The sequence below is a fragment of the Lathamus discolor genome, chromosome 6 (genome assembly GCF_037157495.1).
Source record: "Lathamus discolor isolate bLatDis1 chromosome 6, bLatDis1.hap1, whole genome shotgun sequence".
NCBI classification, from domain to species: domain Eukaryota; kingdom Metazoa; phylum Chordata; class Aves; order Psittaciformes; family Psittacidae; genus Lathamus; species Lathamus discolor.
This window is the reverse complement of record NC_088889.1, coordinates 87,638,033-87,652,304: the sequence shown is the minus strand read 5'-3', so window position 1 is coordinate 87,652,304 and position 14,272 is coordinate 87,638,033. Positions and strand designations below refer to the sequence as shown.

The window sequence follows — 14,272 nt, the reverse complement described above, 5'->3', positions numbered from 1 at the left end:
GGTGTGAAACCTGAGTAATGCAAGAAAGGTGGAGTTTTATTTTTCTGCTCTCTACTACATTCGGATTTATCAGAATCAAATTGTTAAATAGCAAACCTGAGTTCAACTGAGACTTACCTTGCATTTGATCTTGGTCTGATTTCTGCATAAACCCTGACTTTCAGGTACTGAGCAGCTCTCTGAATCCTGCAAGACCACCATTTTGGGCTACATCACATCCAAAGGTATCTCGGTTGTATACATACAAAATGAGACAATCATTTTAAAAACAAATATAAGGAATAAATTACACTTTCCAATTCTTATAGTGACCTTTTGACAGCAAACATAGACAAATCTGTTGTTGTTTTCACAGCAAGTGCAGCATTAGGGCACTTTGCAACAAGTGCTGTGGTGTAAAAGTGGAGTAGGAAACATCGTTTGCTGAGATACTCAAGGTTATGTCTGTTGTAAGTGCATTCAAGTTGCTTAGCTTTCCAGCTGGCCACCTGCCATGGAAAAGTCCAAGCTCAACATTCTCTCATGGCTGGTGTTAGCTGTTTGTTCAGCCCACGAGATCTAAGAGATTTATTTCCCATCCCTTGATCTGATAAGATTTGAAAGGGAAACACAGTGGTAAACTTGTGATTTAGTCTTGATCAGATAGTCAGCACTGCTGACTAGTTTAATTCATAAGGTAATTTTTTTTTGGTCAATGTTCTAGTTCTGCAGATGTCTTCTGTAAACAAAGGGAGTTTCAGGTTTGCATACTGAGCTGCTGAAAACAAAGCACGGGACTAAGGTCACATAATAACGTGATTGTGCATCATTCCTGGTGCCTTGTAAAAAAAACGTTCAGTTGCTTCTAAATTCTGATGTGTTAGTTGGAAATGCCCATTTTTGCATGGCAGCTTCCCACTGAGAATAAACGGGATAATTTGCTAGTGACTGGCCAGAATCTTGGATCCATCCTTCCATTTACAGCTCAAGACTTTCTTTTCACTGTGGCAGATTGCTGCTTTCACTTGCTTTCTCTTGTGCGTTGTAGCAGGCTGTGCTTGGAATGAGAAGTTGAGCTGGCGTGCGTTAGTTCAGCTTCACGAAGAACCTCCGGTGTTTGAGATGAAAGGCTTCTGGCAGCTATTTTAGACAATGCATTCGCTTAGACAGTTGGCAGGGAAACAGGAAGGAATCCTTTCATGGGATGCTTATGACTATGTCTGTCGTGCACTTGTGCCAGGACGAGTGTGTGTGTAAGCTGGGCACGCTGCTGATGGTGGATACAGTTATCGGAGTTTTTTATTGCTTAAACATAACGATGATTCTTCCACATGAATTGGGTATATATCCCCTTGCGTCTACTCTTTGCTAGCTGCTAATCAGTGAAGGCTGAGAAATGTTAAATCACTGTGGCTAATGTGCAAGTCTGGTTAAGGATTTTTCCAGAATTAAAAATAAAGGCAGTCATTTAACCCTCTTGCATTGCACTGTGCATATTTTTGTTTGTGGCCAGTACTGTTTTCTCTGCTGTTTGCACCTGCTTTTCCTTCTAGTCATTGCAAATCTGTGAAGCAGAAATAGCAGTGATGAAGAGACAGTAAGTAGGAGTAAAACCAAAACAATGAGGATTTTTGTTAATGTTCCTTGAAGCTTGCAGTGTCGGATGAGCCTGCCTCAGTCTATTAACAGAAAATTCCTTTTCTCCTTGAGGCACTGTTGCATATTTGAGACACATGGACAGAACTGTTAACATAGTATTGAGAGTAATTTCTCTACATCCTGTTGATGTAGAAGCACCTAGAATTTCAGGGAAGAAATGTGACTTTTTCCTTTTCCTTGCAGCACTTTCAGAAAGTTGCTGTATTTAATTGCTGGGAATAGCTGAGGCATGTAGGAGTTGCCCTTCTCCACAACAGCTCTGCTCCTGTTGAGAGTGTTTCTTAGCGGGAAGGCTAGAATTTCATTCTGTCACAGGGATCCACAAGTCTTATCTGATGTGGGAGCTCAGATTAGCCTAGACTTTGTGGGGGATAATTAATTTAGCATGCAGTTTTTTATCCATATATTGTAAAGCATACAGTTTGACCTGTGTGCATGAAGGATGAGCTTATAGAAAGCCATCCTGACTTGGACAGAGTTTTGCATTGCCTGCTTGTACTGAGCTAAGAAAAACTGATTTTTCTAACTTTAACTTCTCATCCCTATACTGCATGACTAGGCAATAGAAAAAAAGAGGTATTTTTTAGAAGAAGCTTGGAACCAAATGGTACTTTTTTGTAGTCGTTATGCTTGTAGGGTACAGATAGCAGCAACTTGGATAAGCACTGGAGTTGCTGGATGGGAGCCAGTAGCTCAGTCTGTTGTTAAGGAGGAAGTTAAACAATACTAGAGAGATTGGATAGAATTCTGTATGGCTTAAATACGTAAAAATGGCTGGTCTCTGCCTTGGAACTTGTGATTGAAGAATTAATGTTTGTCTTTTGTCAATAAATCTCAGTGCCCAGTCAGGATGTAGAATATCTGTAGAACAGAATTATGGAGTAGAATGGGCATGAGCATTTCAGGGCAATTTAGGTTACTTCAGCATCCTTCTGAGTGAATTCTTAACAAGCACAGACTTGTTTATCTCCTTGGAAAATAATACTCAATTCATCAGCTGTCACAGAGAAGAGACACACTTCTGGCTGTAGTAAATCTGTTACCAGTGAGGCTGACTAGAAGTGCAGGTTTAGAAGTAAGTTGGAGGCACCTGCACGTTTGGGGAGGGGAAGTTGTTTCATGAAAATTTTAACCCTGGGTTTTTGGGGTCTTTAAAGGACTACTGCTCCCCTGAGACAAAACCAGGGTGCAGAACCTGGAGCCATGTCTGTGTGCTAATTGTCAAGGGATATATGTATTATTGTGGTAGGATGTTAACCTGCTTGTTACGGCCAGTAGTTCTCACTAAGAAAAGCGTTTCCTGTGTCTCTGTGCTGGTGGGGTTTCGGATTCTAATCTCGGTACCTAAAAACTTGGCTGATCTGACATCTCCAGCATTTTCAATTGCCAGTCTCCTGGTTATTTTACCCATTCTTCTGTGCTAATAACTTTGCTCTTCCCTTGGGCCTCTGCTTTGTATAGCTTCTTTTTATTAAACATCTGAAATTATAACATTCAAACCCCATACATTCAACAGGTGACCAACATCCCAGAAAGCTTGGAAAAAGTGAGGTCTTGTCTCAAAAATTATCTCAAAAACATATATTTTGCTTGCATGTTAGTACTGAAAGTCAGCATTAGGATTGAGTTCCGTCAGTATGTGTCTCTGGTAGCCCTGATGGGATAGTACCTTATATAAAGGCCAACTTTGGATTAAATTGTGTGTCAGTACTTCATTAAATCCATCCCATTTGTGTATCCAAGATCTCAGAGGTTAAAGGCTGGGAGATTCCCAAACTTCTTTCTGGGATTTCCTCTGTGTTTCTCAGCCCTGCTGCTGAGTGTTTAACATCTCCTGAATGGAGGGTGGGATACAAATACTGCTGTTCTTTTATTTGGGTCACTGTTGCTTTCATCTTGCAGATTCAGCTGCAGTTTGGGGCAGTTGCAGTTTCTATTTCTCCGTGTGTTTTGCTGTATTTGTGGGAATCTTGTTAGATCTGTGTTAGACGCTTCCTTGAAGTATAACGTTTCCATCCTGTGTGGTTTAATTCATCATCTGAAACAAGCAAAGACTGACAGGTCTACCTTAAATCGTGCACTCTAAATTTAGCAGCTAGAGACAGAATGATCAGGAAGAGCTAAATTAATATTATGTCAAAAAGGCCTTGGGACAAGGGAAGGAAAAAAGCCAATTTGGAACATAGGGTCCCCTTTCAAGTCTTAGTTCAGAGCAGAATGTAGATGGAACTGCATTTGAGAAGGCAGTTTGAAATGAGTCTGTATTTTAGGGAACTGGACAATAGGATGTTTCACTGCTGTTTATGATTGAACCAACTGTCACATGGAATAACTGGCTGAGGGTTAAAGTAGCGAGTTGATTAAACTATAGCCTTGCAGAACATTTCTTATTACAGAGTGTCTGGGTATTTTAAAGCAATCTACATTGTTGTGCATTTATTTTTCATTGAATTAGTACTCTGGGATCTCTGCCCAAGTGTTTTCTGCTTGCTTTTTGCAGTGAGGCTATCAATGGCGAAGGAAGTGATGCCAGATTAGTTACAATATTTCTCTGTGGAGATTTCTTATGTGCTATGAACCTAGCCTAAAGGGACAGAGATGTTAAATTCAATTATTTTCATAGTGACTTATTTGGAGCTAATGTTAGGATGACATTCATGTAGTACAAACTATATAGAATAAAACCTTCTCAATTGTGTGGCTTTTCCCCCTTGGGAAAGCTCTGTTCAAAATAATCTAGCATATAAAAAAGAGCTTTCAACACTAATTCAGGAAGCAAGAGTGAATGTTTGTATTTTACCTTTCCTCCCTTTCTCTTCCACCAGTAAGTTTTTAAGCAAATTGTTCTGTTTTCTCTGGCTTCCCCAAGCTTTATACTGCAGATAGGGCAGTTTAAAAAAAATAATGCTAATTTAAATAAAGATCCAACTGTGATGCTGCATTGTGGAACTTGTGGGCTCATTTTAGGCCTTCTGTTTGTGTTTCTTGATTCCCCCAGTTCCCAGATGTGCAGTGACTCATCCTACTGAACAATGGGAACAGCATCCCTTATTCCTTCACTTGGTCCCACTTGGCAAAACTGTTACTCAGAGGATATGTATTGCAGAGGGAGAAGAGATTAGCAGTGAGAGAGTGAATCATCCAAGCATTTGTGGTAACTCTTGTGTGGTGAGCAAGAAGTTGAGGAAGACTAATGGTCTATGCTATGCTCTGGTGTACTAAAACGGAGGATCTGAACTGAGTAAAATTCATAACTCGGAGGTCATTCTTCCTTCCCCCACCACTGTCCCGGAAAACACAGGGCATGGGTTTTGACATTGTGATTTATTATCAAGGAAGATGAAAAACATAGCTAGCTGGTTTGTATCAGCAGCAAAATAGATGATGGTCACCTCAGGCTTTGATAGAGCTTTCAAATGTGAAATCAAATATTAGTCAAAAATACAAACAAACAAAAAAATGTAAGTACAGCCATGCTTCACTGACGTATTTTGTTGCTTCGTATCTAAGGACTGTGCTGGTTGAAATGAAATAATGCCTTTCAGACTTTATTATTTATAAATATTGTTAGAATATTTTTTAAAAGGAAATGGTGTACTTACTAACAGAGAAATAAGATTTGGGTCTTTTTAAATCTGAAAAGACAGAAGCTCAACAGTCTTCAATCAACATAGTTGATCTGAGGAAGCTTCTTCAGCTGCCACAGTTTTTCGTGACACTGCAGCCTGTAAAAGATTGACATATCTGACCTTGACCTTTTTTGCTTGTTTAATGTGATTATCTTTAGGCGTTGAAATGTGATTTGGATGGCTTTCATTTCTATTTTGCTGCTTGCAAGCATGGTTTGAAGTAGATTGCAGTGTTCAAAATAGCTTCTTTTTTTTTCCACTAGAACTGTTAAAATAGTGTGATTGAAGTTGTCAGTCTGTCAATTTAGTACCTGATGAATCAGTTGCAAATATTGGCTACCACTTCTATAGGAAGTCATGCCAGTAAACCAGAAATAACTCTTGAGATCTGGGAAAGGAGAGTATTTGAAATGCGGAGCCAGCTTTTGAATGCAGAGGAATGGCTAGATGACTTTGGAGAAACACTAACAATTTGCACTGAAAAAGCTAAACCAGCTTGTTTGTGTCTTCAAGAGAAAAACATAGATCAACATGAGAACTATCAAAAGCTGATCTGTTTTTATTTTGATGTTAATTTGTCTTGAACGGAAACCCTACCTTGATGAGCAATTCATAAATTCACTGAGTCTATGTTTTTAAATACGTAGACATGCACGTGTGGTTTTATGTGTGTATAATACCTAAAGCATGATAGTTTTGTATAATAATTTATCAACTGAATTCAAAATTGCATTCAAGTGCAGCTTTATAAGGCTAACTAAATTTGACTTCTAGAGCTAATTAATATTGTGAGCTATTTTTCCACAGTGACAAAGGAAAAAAAATAAGATAAAGGAATGTTCAGCTAATACAATTGTTCCGATTAAAAATCCAAATACAAAGCAGCCCTAACACTTGGAGCTTCCATGTTTTCCTCGTTTAAATACATTACAAATTATTCATCAGTTGGTGCCGTCTGCAGTTGTCCTGTGCTGGCCTGTTCCATGAACTGAAATACCCCATGGATTTCCCAGCAGTAACCAAGTTTTCAGTGAATCAGACTAAGCTGTAGAGCAAGGTTATGTGAGAAATCTTGGAACAGGAGCTGAACCCACAATTCCATAAGCCATAACACAGGACTTGATCAGGGAATCATCTTTAAAGTAGGGAGTTTCAGTGTGTGGTGTGCATTTGGGGTTGTTTAGGGGTTGTTTTTTTTTTTTCTCCCTTCAGGTTTGTGTGCTTTAATGTTTTGAGCCTTTCTTAACTTCAAAGTCTCTGGAGCTTGTCAGGGATTTGTTGTTTTGACTGGAAGCAGGTATTTTGACTTAAGTACTGGATGTCTTTTGAATTCTGGGCTGGAAGAGACTATTCAGACCTCTTCAGATCTGTCAGTGTGCATATGGTGTTCACACCTGTTCCAGCAACCTGACTTGGGTTACCCAAGTGTGTTGCAATTACTGCTCAGAATTACCCAGAATGAGTTATTTGGCTTAATTACAATGTTAGGAAGAGCTCTATAAGAACCTAGGGAAGTCCAGCTTCCCTAAATCACTGCAGAAATGAGCATGCATTTTTCTTTCATTAGATTATTTTCTTACCTTCTTATAAATGTGCAAAATGTTAAACTGATTGATGCGTGGGGCAGGAAATGGGGGAGGCAGAAGCTGTAAATCAGGTGAACTTGCTTGTGTGTCCCAGCAGTTTACATGCATACAGCTGTTTCCTGCTCAGCGTGGGAGGGGATATGGACAAGGCAAGGACTCTTACAGCAACTGGGTAGAAAGCAGGAACAAGTTGTATCAGAGACAGCCAGTTTGCAGCCTTGTTGCACATCTAAAGGCATTGTGTAGGACGAAGCACAATAGATAGGGGGGTGAGGGGGGTGTTGCATCTTCAGTGACCTTTTCTTTTTGGGCTCTTCCATCTCCTAACATGACTAATGCTGTACAGGAAGAACTTTTCTTATTCATGCCGTCTGTGATACCTCTACTGATCCAACAGAGTGCCAAAAAATACAGGAAATTACTTTCACCTTATGAAAATTCACGATTGTAAGGAAGCTCTTAGAGCAATTGTTCTTTGGAAACTTCTTCCCCCCCCCTCCCCCCCCCCCCGAAAAAAGAAGTAATTTTTTCTGCTAAGGATCCATGGTAAATCTTTTGTAATACATGGCAGGTTTTTGCAAATATGTGTGTTTTCTCTCATCTGTGAAAAAGCACTTCTAGTTTAAAATGTTATGAAATAATAAGCTGCAGGTCTTTTATTGTCTATGCTTTAGGCTGAAAGTATGTACTTGTACAGTACACTGTATCCTCTGATCTCCAGTGTGATTCTTCAGAGTGACCTGTTGTGCTGGCATCTCTTTGCGGTTGTACTGAAAGGGAATAAATCTGTTTTGCTAATGGTGTAGAGGAGAACGGATGATTTAAGAATTTAGATTGCTGTTGGAGTCTGGGGTGGTATTTTGAGAATGTTCTCGTTCTCAGTTGGTGACTTGGTGAGGGCACCTACTGTCAGTTGGGTCGTTATCAACACAGCCCTGATCTGTGATGTTATGTGATTTGCTGCCTAAAATGATTAAAAGGCAGCAGGGTTTTTCCGTTGTATCTTTCTTACAACTTGGCTACAACTGGAAGACACGTGACTTAAACAATGAAGAATACTTTATTACTGAAGGGATCGTCTTCATTTGAAGAAATGAAAGGGAAGTGTTTCAACGAGAATGGGCTTCTGAAAAAGATAATTTCACTCCAGAAGTAAAGTCTGCATCTATGTGGAAACAATCTTTTTACTTCTACAAAGTACATGAAGGTCTTCCTATATCCACTTATGCCAAGTGGCACTTGATTTGAGTGTGACACATGGGCAGGCTTGTTGAGAGAAAACCCCCCTATTGCACAAAACACAAAGACCCTCATGCATTTTCGCGTAAGAGCAATATTTCTTTGTAAACACTGTCTGTATTCTTCTCAACATAACTGCTAAAGGATTTTGTACAAGATGAGCAAATCATCATTAGAATGAACCTAAAAGGGAAACTGTCTGTAAAAGAGTAAATCCTTCAGAATGTTCCTTTTTTCTTTTCTTGACAAGCGAGTCTAGCTTAAATGTTCACAAATTGCAGGTGACTTAAATCTTTCCCTTTTCTAAAGAAATGCCAACCAGTCTAGGATATGCTTTTGTTCATGGCTATGAATTTTAAACAAAATGCATTGGTTTCTTACAAATGTGTTTCATTTTTACTCCCACCCAGTGGCAATTAACTGCATTCATCATACAAGGAGAAAAGTAATTCTTTGTGCCGAAAGACTGACTTCAGCAACACTTCTTTGCATTGTAAAGATTTACTAGATAGATTTGAACATTTAGTGAGATCTCTATTCAACTTTGATTCTCCTAGAACCTGTAGGGAATTGCTTGTGGAAGAAATATTACCTTACCTCCATGGTGGTGATATATTCTGGCAGCTCCACTTCACAGAATCACAGAATCACAGAATCCCAAGGGTTGGAAGGGACCTCAAAAGATCATCTGGTCCAACCCCCCCGCAAGAGCAGGGTAACCTACAGTACATCACACAGGAACTTGTCCAGGCGGGCCTTGAATATCTCCAGTGTAGGAGACTCCACAACCCCCCTGGGCAACCTGTTCCAGTGCTCTGTCACTCTTACAGTAAAGAAGTTCTTCCTGATGTTAACGTGGAACTTCCTATGCTCCAGTTTACACCCATTGCCCCTTGTCCTATCACTGGATATCACTGAAAAAAGCCTAGCTCCATCATCCTGACACCTACCCTTTACATATTTGTAAACATTGATGAGGTCACCCCTCAGTCTCCTCTTCTCCAAGCTAAAGAGACCCAGCTCCCTCAGCCTCTCCTCATAAGGGAGATGTTCCACTCCCTTAATCATCTTTGTGGCTCTGCGCTGGACTCCTTCAAGCAATTCCCTGTCCTTCTTGAACAGAGGGGCCCAGAACTGGACGCAATATTCCAGATGCGGCCTCACCAAGGCTGAGTAGAGGGGGAGGAGAACCTCTCTTGACCTACTAACCACTCCCTTTCTAATGCACCCTAAGATGCCATTTGCCTTCTTGGCCACAAGAGCACATTGCTGGCTCATGGTCATCCTCCTATCCACCAGGACCCCCAGGTCCCTTTCCCGTTCACTACTTTCCAGCAGGTCAACCCCCAACCTGTACTGGTACATGGGGTTGTTCTTCCCCAGATGCAAGACTCTACACTTGCCCTTGTTAAATTTCATCAAGTTTCTCCCCGCCCAACTCTCCAGCCTGTCCAGGTCTCGCTGAATGGCAGCACAGTCCTCTGGTGTGTCAGCCACTCCTCCCAGTTTTGTGTCATCAGCAAACTTGCTGAGGGTGCACTCAGTTCCCTCATCCAGGTCATTGATGAAAATATTAAACAGCACCGGTCCCAGCACCGACCCCTGAGGAACTCCACTAGTCACAGACCTCCAGCTAGATTCTGCGCCATTGACCACAACTCTCTGCCTTCTTCCTTTCAACCAGTTCTCGATCCACCTCACTACTTGATCGTCAAGCCCACACTTCCTTAGCTTATCTATGAGGATGCTGTGGGAGACAGTATCAAATGCCTTACTGAAATCAAGAAAAACTACATCTACCGCTCTACCATCATCCCTCCACCTAGTCACTTCCTCATAGAAGGCTATAAGGTTGGTCATACATGACTTCCCCCTCATAAAACCATGTTGGCTGTTCTTAATGACCCCCTCATCCTTGATATGCCTAGTGATGGAGTCAAGAATAAGTTGTTCCATCACCTTTCCAGGGATGGAGGTAAGGCTGACCGGTCTATAATTACCCGGGTCCTCCTTCTTGCCCTTCTTATAGATTGGTGTGACCTTTGCCATCCGCCAATCCTCAGGCACCTCGCCCGTTTCCCACGACTTTCCAAAGATGATGGAAAGTGGCCTAGCAATGACCTCCGCCAGCTCCCTCAGCACCCGTGGGTGCATTCCATCCGGACCCATCGATTTACAGATGTCCAGATTGCATAGCTGATCCCTAACCCAATCCTCATCTACCAAAGCAAACTCCTCCTTTGTCCTGACTCCTTCTGGGGCTATAGAAATCCGGGGCCCTCGGGGAGAGTCTGCAGGAGTAAAGACAGAGGCAAAGAAGGCATTCAGCACCTCTGCCTTCTTTATATCCTCTGTCTCCAGGGTACCCACTTCGTTCAGCAGTGGGCCTATATTGCCTCTTGTGTTAGTTTTATTTGCTATGTATTTGAAGAAGCCCTTTCTATTGTCTTTAACCCGACTAGCAAGATTGAGTTCCAAGGAGGCCTTAGCTGTCCTAATTGCCTCCCTACATCCTCTAACAACTGTCCTATATTCCTCCCAAGCGGCCAGCCCCTCCTTCCATAATCCATAGATTCTCCTTTTCCACTTGAGTTTGCCCAGCAGCTCCTTGTTTAACCACGCCGGTCTCCTAGATCCCTTACTTGACTTCCTACTTATTGGGACGCTCCGATCCTGAGCTTGGAAGAAGCGGTCCTTGAATGCTAACCAACTATCTTGAGCCCCTTTACCGCCTAGTACACTTTCCCATGAGACTTCCCTTAGCAGTTGACTGAAGAGGCCAAAGTTGGCCCTTCGGAAATCCAGAACTGTGGCTTTGCTAGGTATTCTATTCCTCCCACACAGGATCCTAAACTCCACCATCTCATGGTCACTGCAGCCAAGGCTGCCATTGACCGTCACCACTTCGACCAAACCCTCCTTGTTGGCGAGTACTAAATCTAGCAGCGCTGCTCCCCTAGTTGGTACGTCCACCATTTGCATTAAGAAATTATCATCAATGCACTCGAGGAACCTCCTAGACTGTGAATGACTGGCTGTGTGAGTCTTCCAGCAAATATCGGGGTAATTAAAGTCCCCCACGACGACTAAGGCATGTAGTCGCGAGGCTACTTCCAGTTGCCTGTAGAAAGCCTCATCAACTCCTTCGTCCTGATCAGGAGGTCTGTAATAGACCCCCACAACTGTATCACCCGTGCCAGTCAGCCCCTTGATTCGTACCCACAGACATTCCACTTGCTCCTCATCCGACCCCGGACAGAACTCAATACATTCTAGTTGCTCTCTCACGTAAAGAGCCACTCCACCACCTCGCTTTGCTGACCTATCTTTCCTAAAAAGGACATAGCCATCCATGACCACATTCCAGTCATGTGAACTGTCCCACCATGTCTCTGTAATCGCCACTAGATCATAACCTTTAGCCCGCACACAGACTTCTAACTCCTCCTGTTTATTCCCCATGCTGCGTGCATTGGTGTACAGGCATTTCAGGGAGCCAGTCCTAGTACCCTTTTTCCCCTGCGGGACAGGGTCTAAAAAGCTATCCTTTCCCACAAGTGAAACAAGAGATTGATAGTCCTCCTTAGCCCGCCATCCTTCAATCCCTAGCATGTTCCTCTTGGGCTTGTCCCCAACAGGCCCAGTTAAATCTCCTCCCCCCTTCATAACTAGTTTAAAGCCCTGTCAATAAGCCCTGCTAACTCCTGCCCCAAAACCCTTTTTCTTCTCTGGGACTGGTGTATCCCGCCTGTCACCAGCAAACCAGGTGTCCCATACAGCAGCCCGTGACTGAAAAACCCAAACCCCTGCCTTTTGGTCATTATCGGCAGTTTATGTGAATTAAGCTATGTACTCCTTCTAGTGTTCCAGCTCCTGAAGCATATCAGGATGTTGTCCAAGCTTCCACTTGTGCTATTGCTCTGTTAGACCTCCATGCTTATTGGGAAGTGAAAGGCTATAGTTTAGTTGGATTTGCTGTCCTACAAAAAAAGCTTAATTCCATCTCATTCCTTTTCCACAGGGTGAATCGGTGAAATACTTCCTGGATAACCTGGATCGGATCGGTCAGCTGGTAAGACATATCTTCTCTTTCTGAACCAAAAGAGCTCAGAGAGATATTTGAAGCCTGGGTGTGTTATGATTAGTGGGATTTGATGTTTGGAATTTTTTATAATAATGCATTAAATAACATCAGTGTTCTTTCTTTAGGAATAGTAAATTCCAGCCTTATGAAACTGAAGCTTAGTATTTGCTTCATCTTTTTTGGCAAATGACAAATACTGTTTATGGAAGTTGTATTTGGTCATGTCTTTTATCAGAACTTCTATACAGCCTCTGGATCTCATTCACTTTTCCTGACGATCTGATGGATGCTGCTACTTGAGGTATCAGAATGAGACTTTACCAAATAAAAAGAATTGCCAGCACTTGTAGGATTCCAAATCTGTAATGGAAACATCTGCCAGAAGACTTGGAGGAGAAAGAAGGGACATGACTTTCCTAAATAGTAACAGTGATAAGCTTCTGAAGAACAAATCTCTCTACAGTGGTGGGCTGGGCCACAGCCTGTGGTAGAACATGTTTCTGTACTTGCTGGTCATAGAGGGTGAACCTGGGAGAAGTATATCCACTAACGCTTGCAAGATCTCCTTTGTAAGAGTAATGAACTGTAAAAAACATCCTTTCAGGGATGACTTGATCTGCTTTACTGAACACTTCCTAAATGGTGATTATGCTGTAGCTAAGAATTTCATGGTGAGAAAGTAGACGTCAGCCTGAAAATGGGAGGCTTGAAAGATAGAAGTGGGAATGAGTGCATTGGTCCTCTATTTTCATTCTCGTATGTCTCAGCTGTCCACAAATGTGTTGAGATAAATGATCAACAGCTCATTGTTTAAAGTTGAGTATTTCTTCTTCACTTTTTAATAAAAAAACATTACTCCTGTTGATTGTTCCTATTGTTTCAATATTCTGGCAATAGCCAGCATTTTTTAAGGACTCTTTTTTGACACTCTTCTCCTTTTCTCTTACAGAACTATTTCCCAAGCAAACAAGATATTTTGCTGGCTAGAAAAGCCACCAAAGGCATAGTAGAGCATGATTTCATCATTAAAAAAATACCTTTCAAGATGGTGGACGTGGGTGGACAGAGATCTCAGCGTCAGAAATGGTTCCAGTGCTTTGATGGAATAACTTCAATTTTGTTTATGGTCTCCTCTAGTGAATACGATCAGGTTCTGATGGAAGACAGGCGCACAAATAGACTTGTGGAGTCCATGAATATCTTTGAGACAATAGTCAATAACAAGCTTTTCTTTAATGTTTCTATTATCCTATTCCTCAACAAGATGGATCTTCTTGTAGAGAAAGTAAAGACTGTCAGCATTAAGAAGTATTTCTCGGACTTCAAAGGCGACCCTCACAGGCTAGAAGATGTTCAACGTTATCTGGTGCAGTGCTTTGACAGGAAGAGGAGAAATCGTAGTAAGCCGCTCTTCCATCACTTCACCACTGCCATAGACACTGAAAACATCCGCTTTGTGTTTCATGCCGTGAAGGACACGATCCTTCAAGAGAATCTGAAGGATATTATGTTGCAGTGAAGGAAAACGGGCAATGTTCTGTTAAAGTTTGCCAGAGGGTTAGATCAAAGTTTTTATTCTTTCTTTATGGCCCTTGCATGTGGTGTAGGACCCATGCTAATTACTTGGCTCAGGAATGCTGTAAACTAGCCAGTCCAAACAGAGGAGCTATAGGCCGAAGGAGTCAAATGTTGATGTTAGCTACTGAATCATTTGGACTAGAAACACTACTGAAACATGGCCGTTGTAGGTTCTGTACCTAGTTTGGAATGCTGAATAACACAACCACCTTCTGCCTTCTTAGGAAAAAAGAAATCTCTGACAAACCATGTATGGAAGACACGTTTTAAATGAGTATGCTCATTTTCAGAGACACTAGTCATACAAACTGCCTTTTTTTTTTTTTTTGTAGTTTGGAGGTGCTGAATCGATCAAACTAATGTTAAATGTAAGAGATTGGCAGCTGTAACGGAGAACCTTAATGGAAGTTCTGTTCTTAACCCTTAGCTTTGCCAGGGGTCTGGAATCCATTTATCGAGGTGGATGCACAGCTCTTGTCTGAAGGCTTTGCGTGAGTCTCCTAAGGCAAAAGTATGAA

General features: G+C 41.8%; 1 protein-coding gene across 2 annotated transcripts in view; it reads left to right on the top strand.

Moving 5' to 3' along the window:
* Nucleotides 1-14,000, top strand: part of GNA12 (G protein subunit alpha 12) — a 41,003-nt gene extending 27,003 nt beyond the window's left edge. For both annotated transcript variants that reach the window (XM_065684551.1, XM_065684550.1), the window contains 2 exons: nucleotides 12,114-12,164; nucleotides 13,126-14,000. In XM_065684551.1, the coding sequence (XP_065540623.1) occupies nucleotides 12,114-12,164; nucleotides 13,126-13,695 (621 nt within the window). In that variant the 3' untranslated portion in view covers nucleotides 13,696-14,000. The remainder of the gene's footprint in view (nucleotides 1-12,113; nucleotides 12,165-13,125) is intronic.
* Nucleotides 14,001-14,272: the final 272 nt, after the last annotated feature.